Source organism: Typopeltis vanoorti, chromosome 24, assembly GCF_054136105.1.
Source record: "Typopeltis vanoorti isolate ZY-2024b chromosome 24, IOZ_Tvanoo_1.0, whole genome shotgun sequence".
NCBI lineage: Eukaryota > Metazoa > Arthropoda > Arachnida > Uropygi > Thelyphonidae > Typopeltis > Typopeltis vanoorti.
The window spans coordinates 36,613,119-36,629,716 of NC_143572.1; the positions used below are offsets into that span (position 1 = coordinate 36,613,119).

Sequence of the window (16,598 nt, forward strand, 5' to 3'; positions counted from 1 at the left end):
GTTCAATATCAGTAAATGTAAAGTCATTCACTTCGGTGTGATTAGATATCCAATGTCTGTTATATTGGTGGGATTATGCTTGAAGAAACTGATGAGGCTAGGGATCTTGGAGTGTAACTAGATAGGAAGTTGAAGTTCAGATGAAATATAGCAAAGATTTCAAATACAACTCAAAATATAATTGCAATGCTGAAAGGAACATTCACATGTAAAGATGAGGATGTCATTTTGCCTCTTTATAAGGCCTTGATAAGACCTCACTTGGACTATTGTGCACAGGTCTGGTTTCCATTATGATTCTGATATATTGGAGAGAGTGCAAAGGAGAGTGTTAAAAATGATATCAGGATTATGGAATACTGATTATGAAGACAGATTGAGAATTTGTGGACTGCAGATTCTAGCAAACAGGAGAAAGAGGGGTGATATGATTGAGACTTATGAACTTCTGAAAGTCATACAGGATTTCAATTGATGGAATTTTTCAATTTATGGAGGGTGGGCAAAGGGCCGCATCCAAGGGCATCCTTGGAAGCAGAAAATGAATGCTGCTAAGAAGGGGTTGAGGGCTAGATTTTTCTCTCATAGAGTGGTGCATGATTGGAATGGATTGTCATTGGATATTGTGAGTGCAAGCATGTGAATGAATTCAAGAATAAGTATGACAGATTATGTCAAATGGATGTGGCCTCCCTCGATGAGTCTCTGACTCCCTGGAGGTCTCTAATAATAATAATAATAATTTTAATATCAGGTTTAATACCACTCTCTCAGGATCAGATTTTTACTTCTCAACAAATAGTCAAGAAATCATGGGAAAATAACAAAGATCCGTATTTAAGTTTTGTAGATCTGGAAAAGGCATATGACAAGGTGCCAAGAGAAAAGCTATTCAAATGCTATAGTTGTATGGTGTCCGTGGGGAATTATATCAAACAATACTTAGTCTTTATATGAGTTGTAAGTCAGCAGTTAGAATTGTAGGAAATACAGGAAGATGGTTTAATGTTAAATCTGGTGTCAGACAAGGATGTATATTATTCTGTCTGTTATTCATTATCTTGATGAATTGTTTATTTGACAAATTGCCTTTATGAATTTTCATGAAACGGGATGGGGATGGGACTTGGGTGACAAAGGCAGGTCACATAGTTGAGCTATCTAATGATCACTTTTTTTTTGGGGGGGGGGGGTAGTTCTGCACTTAAACAGTCCACTAGCAGGAGAATTTGCTGAAAAGGTTTTGATCACTGCATTCTGTTGGATGATTGCCTATCGTATAGCTTCTACTTGCATGGTATTTATTAAAGCATTTGGTAGATGCTCTTCCCTAGGAGATGAGTGGTTCTGCTCAATGATAGGATGTGTCTGTTACTGTGTAAAACCGCTGCATAGTATTTTTGAGTGATTGAGAGTTAATTAGTTAAAATGATCATTCAGGTCACTCAGTGAGGTTAGAGTAATCTGAAGGATCGCCTGGTTTTTTGGAGAAGACCCTTTATACATAGGTCAAAACTGGTCTGGGCAGTGGCCCTTCCCACAATCATCATCATGAACCATGGGCTCACTGCCTGTTGGTGTTTGATGCCTCTTCCACTTTTCTTTGTCCAGTGCACAGTTTCTGCACACCCATTCCACACCAGTCCTTTATGTCATCTATCCATTCTCTGTATGGTCTACCTCTTCTGTTTAAACCATCCAAAATATCAGACATAAATGTCTTTATCTTCCGGACCTCACTCATTCTACAGATGTTTCCAAATAATTGCAGCCTCTGTTTTATAATCTTCTGCATTAGATTCTCTTTTGGTTTCCAATAGAGCCCTTCATTTGTGATTTTCTGTACCCATCCTATTCTTAGAATCTTCCTGTAATAACAAGTTCTTTCAAATGCCAAAATTCTTTTTCTTGATTCCTTATTTATTACCCATGTTTCAGATCCATACAGTACACCACTAAAGATGCATGTTTCCAGTACTTTTAATTTTGTTTGCAGGCTGAGCACTTTACTTTTCCGGATGTTATCCATGGCCTTCAAATTTATTCTTCTCTTTGCAATCCTGATCTTTATTTCTTTTTTACAGTCCAAATCATATGTCATTTTACTTCCCAGATATGTGAATTGTTCTACATTTTCTATATCAATTCCATCCACTTGTATCTTTTGTTTCATGTTCTTCTCACCAAATACCATTATCTTTGTTTTTTCCAAATTCATAACAAGTCCAAATCTCTTCCCTTCCTCATTTAACAGTTTCAGTGTTTTTTGTAGTTCACTTTCGTCTTCTTCAATAATAACAATGTCATCTGCAAATCTCAGATTGTTAATTCTCATTCCATGTACAGATATTCCTTTTGCATCTTCCTTCAGTTTGTCCATTGCTCTTTCTAAATGTGTGGTGAAAATGCTTGGTGATATTGGGTCCCCCTGTCTAATACCTCTGCTTGTTCTAAACCATTTCCCTAAATCATCACCTATTCTAACTGCTGCAACTGCATTCTGATAAACATATTTTAATATAGCTATTAGTTTTTTATCAATTCCATAGGATTCCAGAACTGCTAATGTCACTCTCTGGTCAATACTGTCAAATGCTTTCTGAAAATCAACAAAGCAAGTATATATGTTTTTGTTTTTTCTCCTAGTTTTCTCTGTTATTAACCTCATTGTCAAAATCTGTTGAATTGTAGTTCTATCCTTCCTAAATCCTGCTTGCTCGTCTGCAGGTATGCTTCAAATTGTGTTGTCAATCTTTCTGTGAATATCATCATCACTTTACCAAGGTGACTTGTGAAGGCAATTGTTCTATAATTTTTAAATTCTAGCTTATTTTGTTTCTTGTATAGTGTCACTGATATCGATTTCACCCACTCCTCTGGCATTTTCCCTTCTTTCCATACCATGATACATAGTTGGCGCATTTCCATAACCATACTTTTGCCACCATATTTAATCGTTTTTCCTGTGATGTTATCATTACCAGGACTCTTGTTATGTTTTAGCCGTCCTGTTTCTTTTTTCTACCTCTTCTCTTAAAATGTCCATATCATACTCATTACCTGGTGGTGATATCTGCTTCAATTCTTCAGTCAGTTTCCCAACGCTATCTAAATCAAGTTTTTCTTCATATAACTCACTACAGTATCTTGTCCATCACTGTGCAATTTTATCTTTATGCATCAATACTTTGCCTTTTTCATCTTTAACTGTGGTCTGTTTTGATTGCCGCCTTCTATTAATGCTTGTAATCATTTTGTACACCTCCCTAGTTTTATGCTCTCCATAGTACTGTTCTATATTATTGCATTGGGCTTCTAACCATTTCATCTTATCCATTCTGACTGCTTTTTTCACCTCATTACACTTTCTTCTATATTGCTCTTCTATTTGTTCTGATGTATCTCTTCTTATCTTCAACATTCTTTTCTCCTGTACTAACTTCAGTGTTTCTTGTGTAATCCATTCCTTCTTGAACTTCTCTTCTTCTGGTACTGTTTCTTCAACTGCATCTTCTATTGCCTTCATTACTCCTTTCACTCTTAGGTTCAAATTTTTTTTCTTTGTCCGTGCTTTTAAGTTTCTCCTCTAACACTGTTCTGTACCTTCTTCCTATTTCTGCTTCACTTATTCTTGCTGTATCTCTTCATTTCTGATGATGGGATTTGTATTTTCTTTTTAATTTCGACTTGATGTTTGCAATCACTAAACTATGATCCAAATCTATATCTGCTCCTTGAAAGTTCGACACTGCTGTACTGATGTTATCCATCTTATAATCATATCATGTTCTTGGTTTGTCTATTATTTGATCACCACATTCATTTTCTACACTCCTTTTGCTGGAATCTTGTGTTACAGATCATTTTGTGGTCCACAGCAAATTCTAACATTTTTTCGCCTCTTTCATTTCTTTCTTTCTTCAAAACCATATTTTCCCATGACTCTTTCTCAACTATCATTTTCTATTCCGACTTTGGCATTCCCATCTCCCTCAGTAATTAGGACATCTTGCTTTGGTATTGTTTCTATTGTCTCTGTCAGATGTGAGTGCATATATCTGGGCTATTGATATATTAAATGGTTTTGCTTGAAAGTTTATTTTTCACTTGGTCAGACTATAATAAATTTAGTTTAATCCTTTATCCAAGTGTGTGCAAACAAAGTTTGCGCCTGAAAGTATCTTCAGGACTGAGGTAAAGTGGTACAGTCCGGGCAACTCCTTGCAAAGGTGGAGCAAGATACCAACACTCCTATCTCAGTATCTCCCATAATGCAAAACACATCTCCTTGCAGATATGTATAATGTTATGCATTAAGGGAAGGGCCACTACCCAGACTAGTTTCGACCTTTATTGAGGTCTCTTCAGTGGGAGCCAGGCCCAAGTGGAGATACCAAGGCAGAAGCATTAGCAAGGTCATCTCCTCCTATAGGAGCTACCAAACGGTGTGCCACCTTTTTATTAAATTACTCTGGATTTAGAGAAAGATGTTGAAAGTTTATTTTTCACTTGGTCAGACTATAATAAATTTAGTTTAATCCTTTATCCAAGTGTGTGCAAACAAAGTTTGCGCCTGAAAGTATCTTTATGACTGGGGTAAAGTGGTACAACACCGGGCAACTCCTTGCAAAGGTGGAGCAAGCAAGGATTTGCCCGGTGTTGTACCACTTTACCCCAGTCCTGAAGATACTTTCAAGTGCAAACTTTGTTTGCACACACTTGGATAAAGAATTAAACTAAATTTATTATAGTCCGACCAAGTCAAAAATAAACTTTCAACATCTTTCTCTAAATCCAGAGTAATTTAATAAAAAGGTGGCACACGGTTTGGCAGCTCCTATAGGAGGAGATGACCTTGCTAATGCTTCTGCCGTGGTATCTCCACTTGGGCCTGGCTCCCACTGAAGAGACCTCAGTAAAGGTCGAAACTAGTCTGGGTAGTGGCCCTTCCCTTAATGCATAACATTATACATATCTGCAAGGAGATGTGTTTTGCATTATGGGAGATACTGAGATAGGAGTGTTGGTAGCTTGCTCCACCTTTGTACCACTTTACCCCAATCCTGAAGATACTTTCAGGCGCAAACTTTGTTTGCACACACTTGGATAAAGGATTAAACTAAATTTATTATGGTTTTACTTGAAATCTTGCTGCTATGATTCATTCATTGACTGGTTTGTAGCCTAACAGTGCCTCTCTAGTTCTTTTGTTAAGAAGGAAGCCAACTCTTGCTTCGTGCTTGGTATCATTGACCATATGACTTCACATCCATTTATCTCTCCGGATGATGTCCATCACATCTCTGCCAGTCCTAGTATATAACACTGATATCTCTTCATTTCCTTGCAAAGTAATTCTAGTTTTCCTGACATCCAAAGTGTCCGTACATTCCATGTTCCTACTGATAATAGATCTGCTAGTTTCAGTTTCTGTTTCCTTCGGTATCCCACTTTTCGATCCAACTCTGATCGCTCAATTGGTATCGTGGACCTTGTTGATACGGACAATGTCCGAGCTGGCATGTTGTAGCTGTTGATCGTATAGGCATCAGATAACAATAGTGTTTTTTTTTTATGGTCAGAGCATCGACACTCATCTGACCGACCCTCCTTTTTTATCCAGGCTTGGGACTGGCATGAGACCCCTAAGGATTCCATGATGGCTTTTTTGCTTTGCTTCCTGGCAAATCATCAGATTATTCAGGGCTTACATTCATCGTTAGATCCCGAAACATTAATGGTTGACTTTGAGAAAGCAACTATCAACGCTTTTTCTAACATATTTACATCAACAACTTTAACAGGTTGTTATTTCCTATGGCACAAAATCTTTATTGCAAAATTGTTGCCATTGGTTTGAAGTTGCACTATCAAACAGATGCTGAATTCAACATGAAAATTAAATGCTTCACAGCATTAGCATTTCTTCCAGTGAGCAATGTTACTGATGGATTTATTGAATTGACGATCCGCAGCAAAAAGTTAATTATTTACGCAGCATCTCTTTTAACTTGCACAATTTTTAAATGATTTCATTATGTTATGTATCACTGAAATTCACCTTAATAAAGATTTGCCTTTTTAATGATTTTATACCCTTTATCATCCATTGATTATTTACGAAATTAATGCAAAATGTCTTGCATCGAATTTTCCTAGAACCTGAAGCTAATTAAATAAATATACAGGGTGTTCGGGATAAATTTGACAGTTTCGTAAGGAAAAAGAAAATCTTCTTTGTATCTATTAAATTTAATGAATTGACAAAAAAACATTACAGGCAGAGTTAATTACAATACTATCAACAAGATTTACTCAAAATAACCACCATTAGCATCGATCACAGCTTCAATTCTGCTTCGGAACCTCGAACAAGCTGACGCTACAGTCTCCCTGGGAAGGGCCGCAAAAACTGTTTTAATTTTATCCATTAACTGGGCTTTTGTATTACTGGAAGTGCGATTGGTGTCTTTTTCAACTGCGCCCCATACAAAATAATCCATGGGGTTAAGGTCTGGGGAGTTTGGAGGCCAAACATTTGGACTGGTGAAGTCGTAGAAATTTTCAGACAACCATTTTTGACTTTTCCCAGAGGTGTGGCAAGGGGCCGAATCCTGCTGCCATACATACGGCCTACCATTGGCTACCCTTGTTATCCAGGGCTTGACTACAGTTAGCAACTCCACGAACAAAGCCCGAATTCCAATGCCAGGGTTCTTCAACACCTGTTCCTGCAGATTTGCGAGGAATTCTGCTGTACGAACGCAATCAGATCGTCTGCTAGGGATCTTTCTTCTTGCTACATCCTCGTAGTCACCATTGCAAGTCTTTAGTTCATGCCTGATTGTTTTTACTGTATTCAGGGAGCATTGGGCAGCAGTCGTAATATCCTTATTTTGATGGCGGGCACGAATCATCATGATACAAGTTATTCTCTTCCATGATTCAGGTAGGTTCCAGCTATCCATCCTTTCTGACATCTTGTATATGAATGAAGAAGGGTCCAAACTTTTAAATGAAGAGAAGTGTGTGTTAATACATGTAACTTACGGAAAAATATAATTAATTATAAATATGTCAAATTTATCCCGAACACCCTGTATATGCCAGTGTTTAAAAAAAAAAAAATTTAATTCGTGAGTCTGAGAGTTGAGTTAGCAATAAATAAATAAAAAGTCGAGCAGAGACTAGAGACCGTAGACATGAAATATTGAAAAAAAATCAGGAAACAAATAGATGACTTTAGTGAGTGACAGATTTTGTATTAAAAGTTAGGATATTAGTAAGCAGAATAAGAAAAGGAAGGTTATAAAAAAACGGGTGTTAATTACCATGATGATGTAGGAAAAAGGAACAGATGTGTCTTTTATATCAAGATGTAGGTGCACTGATGCAGTTAATAGTATTTAGAAGACTAAAATCTAAGATTTGATTATTAAGTATGTATTAGTAACATGTAGCTTCCTCAGGATTCATATCAGGAATTGATTTATAAAATTAGAAATTATCTCTTATAATTTATTTTAATTCTGTAATCAGTGTTTTTGTGACTTCATCAATTTTAATATTCAGTTTAAAATTTTTGTTCTAAAGGGTTCCAAATGCAAGTTATATTTAAAATATCTTTACAGGCATTTGTTACAATCTGTGATTTGTTGATAGTATTTTGTAAGCAGCTTGCAGACAACTGTGGCCTAACACCTCTGGTCTATGAACCAGATAAAAATTTACAGCATCAGCTTGGAGCATTCATTCAAGATAAAGTTTTTGTAGAAGATGATGATGGTAGGTATGAGAGTTTTTACTGTAGTATAAATTAAGTGGTATGTTATTACTTATATACACTATCTGATCAAAAGTATCTGGACATGTACTCGAAACTGTAATCAGACTTTCCCTGTGACACACTTTCCAGTAGTGGACATTAATACGGGGTGGGTCCACCCTTTGCTTCTATGAGAGCTCTAACTCTGCTGGGGAGGCTTACTACCAGGTGTCAGAATATCTCTGGAAGAATGGCAGCCCATTCTTCCTGAATAGCTGTAGCCAGAGCAGTTCATGATGTTGGCTGTTGGGGTCTAGTGTGAAGTTGGCATTCTGATTCATCCCAAAGGTGTTCTATGGGATTTGGGTCAGGACTCTGGGCCGGATAGTCCAGTTCTGGAATGTTATTGTCCACAAACCATTCCCTCACAGACCTTGCTTTATGGCAGGTAGGATTGTCATGCTGATACAGACAGTAGTCATCACCGAATTGATCTTCTACCATAGACAGTATGCAATGGATCAAAATGTTCTTGTACCCTTCTGCATTTAGATTTCCGTGTAGTGTTACGAGAGGGCCAAGTCCATTCCATGAAAAATACCCCTACACTGTAACGCCACCTCCTGCAAATTTCACTGTTGGCCCTACACATGCGTGCAGGAATTTTTCTCCAGGCATTCGCCACACCCAGGTCCTCCCATCGGACTGCCACGTGGTAAAGCATGATTCATCACTCAAAATCACACGTTTCCAGTTGCCCAGTGGTGTCGCTCTTTACACCACTGCAGGCGGCAATTAGCGTTCACAGCAGAAATATTTGGTTTATTGGAACTGCTTGAACATGGATCCCTATGTTCAAGCAGTCTCTCAATGCACAGTCATGGTGCTGGCTGAATAGTTAGTAGCACTGCAGAACTCCCGGGTAATTGTTTCACTCAATGTCTGGTTATTTCCACGAACCACCTTCTTCAACGCTTGACAGTCCCTGTCTGTCATTAAACATGGCCTACCTGACCGTGGGTTTTTTGTGGTTGTGCCTTCGTGTTTCCACTTCACAATCACATCACCAACTGTTGACTTTGGCAACTTGAGGAGAGTTGAAATGTCTCTGACAGATTTCTTACTGATGTGGCAATCAATAACTAGTCCACGTTTGAAGTCACTGAGCTCCCTTGACCTCCCATTCTGCTCATACTTCTTATCACTGAACAACACACAGCTCCATGCCTCCTTTTATACCGGTAGGTGAGGTCATAGTGACATCTAGACATCAGTTTATGAATTACAGAGGGGCTGGATACTTGTGATCAGATAGTGTAGTATAATATTATTAGGTAATCTCTTTGTGTGATTTATTAAATATGCTAATAGGTGTATTTTATTTATATGAGCTGTTGATTTTTATTGAAATATCTTGTTCTTTAAATTAAAGATGCTATCCTTTAAATTAAGGGATGAAACCAAGAAATTAAATTCTTGGTTTCATCCTTCATGAAGCTGTTTCGCACACAAAATAGCTTCATGACTGGGAAACTTGTATATAGAGGCTAATGATTTCACATCAATTGCCTTAGTCCATGAAATGCACATATCCTTATAGACATGTATGATGCTATTCATTATGGGAAGGACCACTACACAGACCAGTTTCAATCTTTATGAGGTCTTATCAGTGGGAGCCAGACCCAGAAGAAATACCAAGGTAAGTCAAGCAGAAGTCATATATTTCCCATATGCAAGTAGTCAAAAGGTGTCACACCATATTACTAAAATACTCTAGATTAGAGATAGATGTTGAAAGTTTTTTCGCTTGGTTATACTATAAATTAAAGATGCCAAGAAATCATATTCTTGGTTTCATCCTTTATCTAAGTGTAAGCAAACAGTTTGTATGTGAAGTAACATCACAATTGGGCAACTTGTATATAGAGGCTAATGACTTCTCATCAGTTTCCTTAGTATCCCTTAATGCAATTCACATATCCTTAAGGTCATGTATAATGCTATGCATTATGGGAAGGGCCACTATTAGGACTAGTTTTTCCTTTATTGAGGTCTCATCAGCAGGAGCCAGACCCAGAAGAGAGATACCAAGGTTGAAGTAATGCAGAAATCATATTTATGAAGAATTTCTTATAAAACTACTTACAGAAAATAAACTTGACCTGAACATTTCTTGGACTTGCACTTAATTCAACTGACAACATATTTGTCATATTTAATATTAAAAATCCTTAACACTTCCTCCATTAACAACAAATTTTATAATGTGTTCTATTCATCCACAATTCTCCATGTAAAATGTCTACTCCTCACACCCCCTCTTCACCACACTTACATAAATTCCAGGGGTGATCTCTTGTTTTTTCCCTGTCACTTCCTATTCTTATAATCCCCTCTGGATTAATCCAGTAAAATCCCCTCACTAACTTAAACATCTCTATTATATCACCTCTTTTCCTCCTATTCGCCAAACTCGGTGATCCACATTCTATCAACCTCTCTCCATAGCCAACATTCCAGAATCTTGATATTGTCTTAGTAACTCATCTCTGACCCATCTCCAATATTTCAACATTGGAAAGTGTCCAAATGTTTCCATATTTGGTCATCCAGTGAAAACTGGATGACCAAATCTGAGCACAGTAGACCAAGTATGATCTGGGACATGCCACTTGTTACTCTCCTTTTTTTTAAGACACTGCTCTTTCATACAAAACTTGCTGGTATTGTTCAGAGAGCCAATCACCAATCCAATTAACCAGTATACTATCTATCTAGGGGTCAAAGTTGTATAACTGAGAGGAGACCTCCACATAACCTTTAAAGGAATGCAGAGAACCGACCAGGGCTTCTGACCGAATGTCCAATCCTCACCTTCTCATGGTGCACTCTGTTGGGTATCTACTTGGATACTGAACGAACAAGGATGGGCTGGCAATTTGGGATTTAGCCGACCAAATTGTATTCTTATTGGTTAAACCAAAATAAAAAATGATGGTCAACATGACAAAATTTCATGCCGGCTAGGGCGATGCTTGATTAAACAAGGCACCCCCCCCCCCCCCCCGTTGTTTTCGCCAGGGAACCAGAGTGAACAGCGAAACGTCAGCTACTAGAACAAATCTGAAAACAAGCCCCAACTCAACATCACCAGAGTTAAAGATCGGTACTATCAACATAAGAAGCCTGAATAGCACAGAAATGGAGCTAGCTGGGGAATTAGATAAGTACCAGATCAACATAATAGGGGGGTGACTGAAACAAAAAAGACAAAAACTGGTTAGATCTTTCTGAGCAATAAATACAAAATGTTATATTCAGGCAATGACAATCAAGGAAAAGGAGTAGCCATAGTATTCAACACAAAATACGAGGCTAATCTTTTGGAATGGCAGTCAGTCTCAAGTAGAGTAATGTGGGCAAATATGAGAATGGGGAACTGGACAATGAGACTTATTTGTGCCTATGGTCCCCCAGAAGGCTCTACTAAGGTAGAAATGGAGGAATTTTTTGAGGCTTTAGAAAAAGCAACTGACACAATCAAAAATGAAAAGTTGGTCCTTGTTGGGAATCTAAATAGCAGAGTAGGAAATGATTATGAGATATACAAAAATATTTTGGGAAATTTTGGAGAAAAGAGCAAAGCTAATAATAATCGCAAATATCTGTTGGATTTCTGCTCAGGACATGGACTGGTTATTACTAACACCATGTTCCAACATAAAAATGTGCACAAATTCACAAAGAGAGAAGAGGCTAGGAATAAGAAAAGTCTCATTGACTATGTTATTGTTGATAGTGATGTTTTCTCCCTGGTGCAGGACATCAGAGTGTACAGAGGATTTGAAATTGGAAGTGATCACTATTTAGTCTTGAGCAGGATAAAATTGAATTTCATATTGAAAAGAATAACATGTAAGAAAGTTTTAAAGCGAATAATAGTTGAACAGCTGTCAGATGTGAACTGTAGACACAAAGATTATTGAAAAAAAAAATGAAAGAGTTTTTGAGAACAGGATCAAACCTTGGAGATTCAGTGGCAAGCCTTGAAGAAAGCCCTGATTGATTCAGCTAGAGAGGCATGTGGTGAAGTTGTCTGCAAAGATAGAAAAATTAGAACTCCATGGTGGACACAGGAAGATAAAGAGGCAGTGAAGGAAAAGAAGAAAGCATATCAAAAGTTCCTGGCAAATAAGTCAGCTTGTGCTCTTAGAGAATACAGAGACAAATGTAAGAAAGCTAAATACTATGTAAAAACTAGTTAAACAAAAGTCATGGGAGGACTTGGCAAGAATATAGAAAATAAATATCAAGAAGGTGGCAAAATATTCTGGAGGTTGTTGAAGAAGCTTAAGAATGAAGGAAAGAGTGCTATAAAGGAATTAGAGATGATAAAAGGTGACATGAAAACGGGGAAAAAAGGATATCCTTGAAGTATGGAGTAATTACTTTGATAAACTGCTAAATGAAACAAGCAGTGATGACAGCACAGTGGTAAAAAACACTGACCAGGCATGCAGTCAGGAATACATATCCATATTTGAAGTAGAAAAAGCCATCAAAGGCTTGAAATGTGGAAAGGCAGCAGGAGTAGATGACGTTTGACCAGAAATGCTGAAGTATGGTGGTATAAAAGTCTTACAGTGGCTGCACTGCATAGTTCAGAAAGCCTGGACAGAGAGACGAATTCCTGATGATTGGAGTAGCTCTCATAGTACCCATATATAAAAAGGAAAATAAAACTGAATGTGAGAATTACAGAGGTATTTCCCTACTGAGTGTTCCTGACAAGATCTATGCAAGTATACTTGAGAAACGGTTGAGAAGAATTGTGGAAGAAAAGCTTGGTGAAGAACAAGCTGGATTCAGGTCAAATAGCGGCTGTCAGGATCAGATCTTCACTTTACGACAAATAGTTGAGAAAGGCATGGGAATATAACAAAGATCTGTATTTAAGTTTTGTCGATCTGGAAAAAGCATATGACAAAGTGCCAAGAGAGAAGCTATTCAATACGCTGCAGTTATGTGGTGTCAATGGGGCATTATATCAAGCAATACTTAGTCTTTATTTGATTTGTAAGTCAGCAGTTAGAATTGAAGGAAGTACAGGAAGATAGTTTAATGTTAAATCTGAGGTGAGACATGGATGTACATTATCCCCTCTGTTATTCATTATCTATATGGATCACATTATGAAGGAAAGTGGTATTAAACATGATATCAAAATTGGAGATGTTAATGTCAGCTCTTTGCTTTATGCGGATGATGTCATACTTCTAAATAAATCCGCTACAAGTCTGCAAGATTCTCTGACTAAATTGAATAACTGTTGTAATAGATATGGTATGAAGGTCAGCAATAAAAAGACAAAGACAATGTAAATAGGCAGAATCATTGAAAATGATTCTGCTGGGGTCCTGATGATGACTCTCTATATAGTCCTATTCTTTGCATCTTGCATACCAACTTATGTAGTAATCTATCAGATACTTTTTCCAAAATCCAAAAATATCACTGTATGTGATTCTACCTTATTTGACATGCTCGTTACCATATAAAATGCAAGTAAATTGCTAAAACAAAATGCACCCTTTACAAATCCATGCTGACAATCACTTGTATTCCTGTTCTTTGATTTGCTTTTTTCTACACACTGATGACGTACTGTTATTTTCAGTATGAAATATCTGTACTTTCATTAAAGTTAATTACTGTGGTTATTGTATAATTTGTTGTTTATCATAAAGAATACCATGTCCATTAACCCAATGTTGTATTTTCTTCCTAACCAGTCTCTCCAACACCTTGACTGCAACTGCCATTATATAAACTGCTCTATAATTTTAAACTTCTATCCTAGAACCGTGCTTGTGGAGTGGTATTATTTTGCCTTCTTTCCACTCCTTTGGAATCTTACCTACTGTAAGACCTTCATTAAATAACCAGATCAAGGGCATAGCTAACTGCTGTTATATAATTGCTTTGCTGGTTGAATAGTGAACAGACAGTCTACCAAATGGCTGCAGATGTGAATCCTGCTCTGGGCATGAATGTTTGTGAATGTCTTCAGATGGGAGATGAATTTCATTGCCTGGTGTGAGACCATTGCCCTGGTAATTGCAGGCCTGAAATGGCTTGCAAAAAAGTTCCATATTTGGTTTCTAGAGCATTGTTTCCACATCATAAAAATAATTATAAATACAAAAAAAAAAAATAATAACAATAATAAATTTAAAACCATCCTTAGGCCACCCACAGTACTAGCATGCTATAGGTTTATAACCTTATGTGGATATTGTTCTTCCACATTGTCACTCTGTTGTACTATGAAACATATGCCTCTATATACATCATATGTTGCATGTGGATCCATTCTAATTTTGTGAGGTTAGAACTGGACTCTCTTGTGTTGTGTTTGTGTCAAAAAAATAAAATAAAATAACTAAAAGTACTTTGTGCAGTACTTTTAGTTCTGTTTGGGTGGAGATTAAGAAGAGAGCCTGTTAATTCTACTCCTCTTGATTAATGTATATTAGTATTTCTGTTTGAAAAAAAAAAATATTAATGATAAAAAAAAAGAAACTTCTTAATTTTTTTTGCAACAGCTAGATTTTAATCCTTAGGGAACATGTGCACAAATTTGTTCCAAAGGACAGATGCAGATGGAATGAAAAAGGATATATGTGTCAGGTTGACAGTTAAACTATGAATGTTGCATTGACATCCATCAGTGTTGATGCTTATTATTTTATTTATTTGTGTGTTTTTTTATATTTATTATTTATTATTATGTATTATTATTTTATTTATATTTAAAGTTATGTTTTTATGCATAGTTCAGCTGTTGAATTAATCCTTCACAGATAAATGGGAACATTTTTTAAGTTTAAAAAAAATTATGTTATCCAATAATATGTTAAAGTGATTTTTGCTTTACATATACTTAATTTGAAATCAAACTATTAAAGCTCATTTCAAATAATTTAATATTTGTTATATTTGTTGTTTATGGCCAAAGTAGATATGACCAGTGCCAGACAAGTGTACCCATCTGACAAAAATTAAAAATTTTATTTATGTATAAAATTTTATTTTAAGAAAGCTCTAAATATTAATTTTAAAAAATACCAAATTATAAGACTATTCCACTTTTTTATAAAATCTTTATCAAGTAGCTTTATTTTTATCCTCCTACATGTTTTGCCAATCTGTTTCTATTGGCATCCTCAGGGAATACAAATCAGTAAGCACAAAATGAAGGTTACAGACTAGGTTATAACCGATGGTTCTAAATCATACAAAAATTGGTATTGTGCGTGACAATGTGCATGTCTCTTTAACGTGTTTTATTCATGATGACTCATGACGTAATTGTTATGAAAGTTCATTTCTTTGATATTTAATGATCTGATAAAAGTTTTCCAAATTTCTGGTAAAATTAGACCTTGATTCTTGTTTAGGTTTTCAGTTTTACGGACGACTGTAGCTGCTTCTTTAAAGGTTCTTGAATGGTAGTTATCTTCTATGTATGGCATAAGGCTCTTATCCCACTCAATGTGATGGTTAGTAGAGGCAAAGTGGCATGAAAGGCCTGAAATGTCTTGTCTGTTATTTCTGACATATCCTATGTGTTCTTTTTTTCTCGTTTCGAAGCTTCTAGATGTCTGACCTACGTAACTAATACCACATGAGCAAGGAATATTATATACTCCAGAGTATTTGTAGAATGGGTGAGGATCTTTCGGTGATCTTAAAAATTTCCGAATAGTATTGATTGGTTTGAATGCCACTCTGATCTTGTATGGTTTTAAAAGGTTAGCTAATTTTTTGGAAAGGTTGTTGACAAAAGGAATTGTAATTGTACTGATGTATTGGACGTCATCACGTTGTCAATGTGGTATATCAGTAAATAGAATCTTGTTATAGAGTCTTTTAGGGTAACCATTTAAAGAAAGTTCTCTGGATATTGTGGTTAATTCCGTTAGTAGGTCATCCTTGTCTGTCGTATACTGTATTGCTCTTTTCTTGAGACTATGGATAATGCTAAGTTTCTGAGCTATGTGATGAGCTGAGTTGAAATGGAGGTAACATCCAGTATTTGTAGGTTTTCTGTATACAGATAGGTTGATACTATTATTGGATTGTTTCTTTATTAAAATGTCAAGGAATGGCAGTTTTTTATCTTTTTCCATTTCTAATGTGAATTTGATGGTATTGTGGAAACTATTGATTTCAACTCAGCTCATCACATAGCTCAGAAACTTAGCATTATCCATAGTCTCAAGAAAAGAGCTATACAGTATACCACAGACAAGGATGACCTACTAACGGAATTAACCACAATATCCAGAGAACTTTCTTTAAATGGTTACCCTAAAAGACTATAACAAGATTCTATTTACTGATATACCACATCGACAACGTGATGACGTCCAATACATCAGTACAATTACAATTCCTTTTGTCAACAACCTTTCCAAAAAATTAGCTAACCTTTTAAAACCATACAAGATCAGAGTGGCATTCAAACCAATCAATACTATTCGGAAATTTTTAAGATCACCGAAAGATCCTCACCCATTCTACAAATACTCTGGAGTATATAATATTCCTTGCTCATGTGGTATTAGTTACGTAGGTCAGACATCTAGAAGCTTCGAAACGAGAAAGAAAGAACACATAGGATATGTCAGAAATAACAGACAAGACATTTCAGGCCTTTCATGCCACTTTGCCTCTACTAACCATCACATTGAGTGGGATAAGAGCCTTATGCCATACATAGAAGATAACTACCATTCAAGAACCTTTAAAGAAGCAGCTACAGTCG

General features: G+C 36.4%; 1 protein-coding gene across 2 annotated transcripts in view; it reads left to right on the forward strand.

The window, feature by feature from the left end:
* The window catches only part of SA1 (stromal antigen), a 327,847-nt gene that overhangs the window by 251,843 nt on the left and 59,406 nt on the right, over positions 1-16,598 (forward strand). For both annotated transcript variants that reach the window (XM_090413330.1, XM_090413331.1), the window contains exon 18: positions 7,632-7,785. In XM_090413330.1, the coding sequence (XP_090269456.1) occupies positions 7,632-7,785 (154 nt within the window). The remainder of the gene's footprint in view (positions 1-7,631; positions 7,786-16,598) is intronic.